The 2,424-nt window shown below is 36.7% G+C and overlaps 1 protein-coding gene across 1 annotated transcript; it reads left to right on the top strand.

The window, feature by feature from the left end:
- Positions 1-8: 8 nt before the first annotated feature.
- LOC110444284 lies at positions 9-1,607 on the top strand (the record flags this gene model as incomplete). The annotated part of the gene is made up of 3 exons (XM_021488675.1): positions 9-184; positions 408-571; positions 1,461-1,607. Coding segments are annotated over exons 1-3 (402 nt in total), but the record flags the coding sequence as incomplete, so codon positions are not given.
- Positions 1,608-2,424: the final 817 nt, after the last annotated feature.

The following is a 2,424-nucleotide window of genomic DNA, read 5'->3' as shown; positions in this document are numbered from 1 at the left end:
ACCACACAAACAAGGATAGCCAAAATAAGCGCTAAAATCAACCAGCATGGTGTAACCATCAGAAATAGGATCGAAAAGGCAGAGGCGATAGCTATGACTGAACTAAAGAAGGCGGAATCTAGTCAAAACGGACAGGGAACGTCACGCCAACACGTTGAAATGATGACAGATCTTTTAGCTAAAGGTTTGATTTCATTACATATATATAGGTATGAGTTTACATCCTTCTAGCTTGCAAGAGTGCATAAACAGAAACTATCATAAAATTGGATATCTATGTTAAAATTTTCATTTTTGCGACAAGCTTTCAAGCGAAATTAAAATTTGAGGACGATTCATTACAACACATGTCGGGTATTAAGAATTAGAAATGTATCTCTCAAATTATATCATATTTCACCTTTCAGTGGACACTGTCCGATCCAACATGCAACAGATGAAGGAGATTACTGGCAGTACGGATGTCCAGCCCTGTGTGTCAGTGCAGAAGGAGGCAACAAACCTCCGCAACAACATAGCAGAACTCCGCAAAAAAATCGATAGGGCTCGCGCCATCACCTCGGCACTACCTGTACGTAATACACCTCTGCCTGCTTTGTCAAAAGCTCACAATTCTTTGTCACGTACAAATGTAGGTCACAATACTCTGTAATATAGTTCACAAATATATCACGTAGATCACAAAACTCTGTCACAAAATAGCGCACAATATTCTGCGTGCAACTCGCTAAGGATAGATGAGAATATAAGTCTAGTGTCAGTGATATAGTTAGGGCTACTAAAATACTATAATGTTTATAAGCATTTGTAACAACGCTTACTATCACGAAAGGACACTTCATATATATTTCATGTATTGATCAAGGTAACATGGCCATTGGTTTACTTTTTTTGTACATTTTAAATATCACCAGGACATTTAACCATGTTTTTTGTGGTTTTGCATGGTACAAACCAACTTTGTGTCCGGCCAGTAACCGCAAAAAGCTTTTACGAGGGAATATGTGTTGGGGATGAATAATAAATGAACTTAACATTGGTAATTTGTGTACTGCTTGCTTATGTTATATTATAATAAAAAAACCAAACAAAAAAACCCCGGTAAGAGGGTAATGTTGAGGAGCCTTTGTAATGAAGATATTAACCACAAGTATTGCCTTCTAATAAACTAGGGCACTTCGGTACATATCATTAAATATATATCTAAATCATGGAAATTTCAATGTTTAATGGGGTTTTAACCATGAGTTAGATGATTAAAGTCATCATGGAATTTTATTGCGGGGGCTTGTTGAACCTTTAGCAATTAGGCATTTCCGGCGGATAAAAGATACTTATATATATGAATTTCATAACAGATGTGAGGTTACATCCCCAGCGGACATCCTCATTAGCGTTCAAACAAAAATATCTATAGGCCTGTCATCACGGTTACATAGTGACGATGATATCCCTCACAGGTTTCCGTAGCAATGGTAGACGGATGGGAATATCAACTCGAGGTGCCATCGACAGGTGAAACGGAATCTCCGGTGACGTCACTTGAGGTGTGCGTTAAGCCTGAAAGGTCGGCAATGACGGTAGCGAATTTCCATGGTAACGGAACAGTAAGTAGTTTAACACACCAACCTACTAACTAATCTATCATCGTTTGACATTTAGAAATGATCTATTTTGGTTTGACGTCTGATAACTGTTACAGTGTGTTGAGAACATTGTACATGGTTTTATTTTTTGAAAAGTATTATATAAGATCACATCATCTTACTCGTACACAAACCGATGAAGGAATGTTATAGTTATTGTGTTTAACGAGTAAGTTAAGCATAAACATGAAAAATTCAAAATAAGGACCACAAAGTTTATAAAATAAAAATAAACATTCAAAGATTAAGAACATGACAAGGAAAATTCAGCCAAACACCCCCAGTTTAGTTGCTTCGTCTTCAATACATAAGGGGAGGTAATCCAAGTCAAAATTATCCTATCACGAACTCTTCTTATTTGCAATTTCAACTGATTCAGAGGTAAATCTACTCTTCAGCATAAAATAAATGACTTTTGGAATATTGCTTTAGTTGTTTGTTTCTAGTACTGAAATCAGTATGGTTTTCAACCAAATCTGCTTTGTTTTATAAACGCCAAGTTCGATCGGTGTAGTTGTGCCGTGGACCTTGTTACTCGATAATACTGAATGCTTTTGATTTTGTGTGTCTATACCTGGCTGCTGACAGTTGTACAGGTTAAAATGTATGTTGAATTCAAATGACAATAGAGACCATACCACATACCTTTAAACTAGGGTTGTCAACGGTTAACCGGTAACTCGGTCGGTAGATGTTTCGAGTAAACGGTTTACTTAATTTCATTCGGTGTGACGACCCTAATTTAAACATTAACTCATTAATCCTTGAAGACACATTT

Source organism: Mizuhopecten yessoensis, unplaced genomic scaffold, assembly GCF_002113885.1.
Source record: "Mizuhopecten yessoensis strain PY_sf001 unplaced genomic scaffold, ASM211388v2 hete_36082260, whole genome shotgun sequence".
Lineage (NCBI taxonomy): Eukaryota > Metazoa > Mollusca > Bivalvia > Pectinida > Pectinidae > Mizuhopecten > Mizuhopecten yessoensis.
This window is presented reverse-complemented; position numbering and strand designations above follow the sequence as displayed.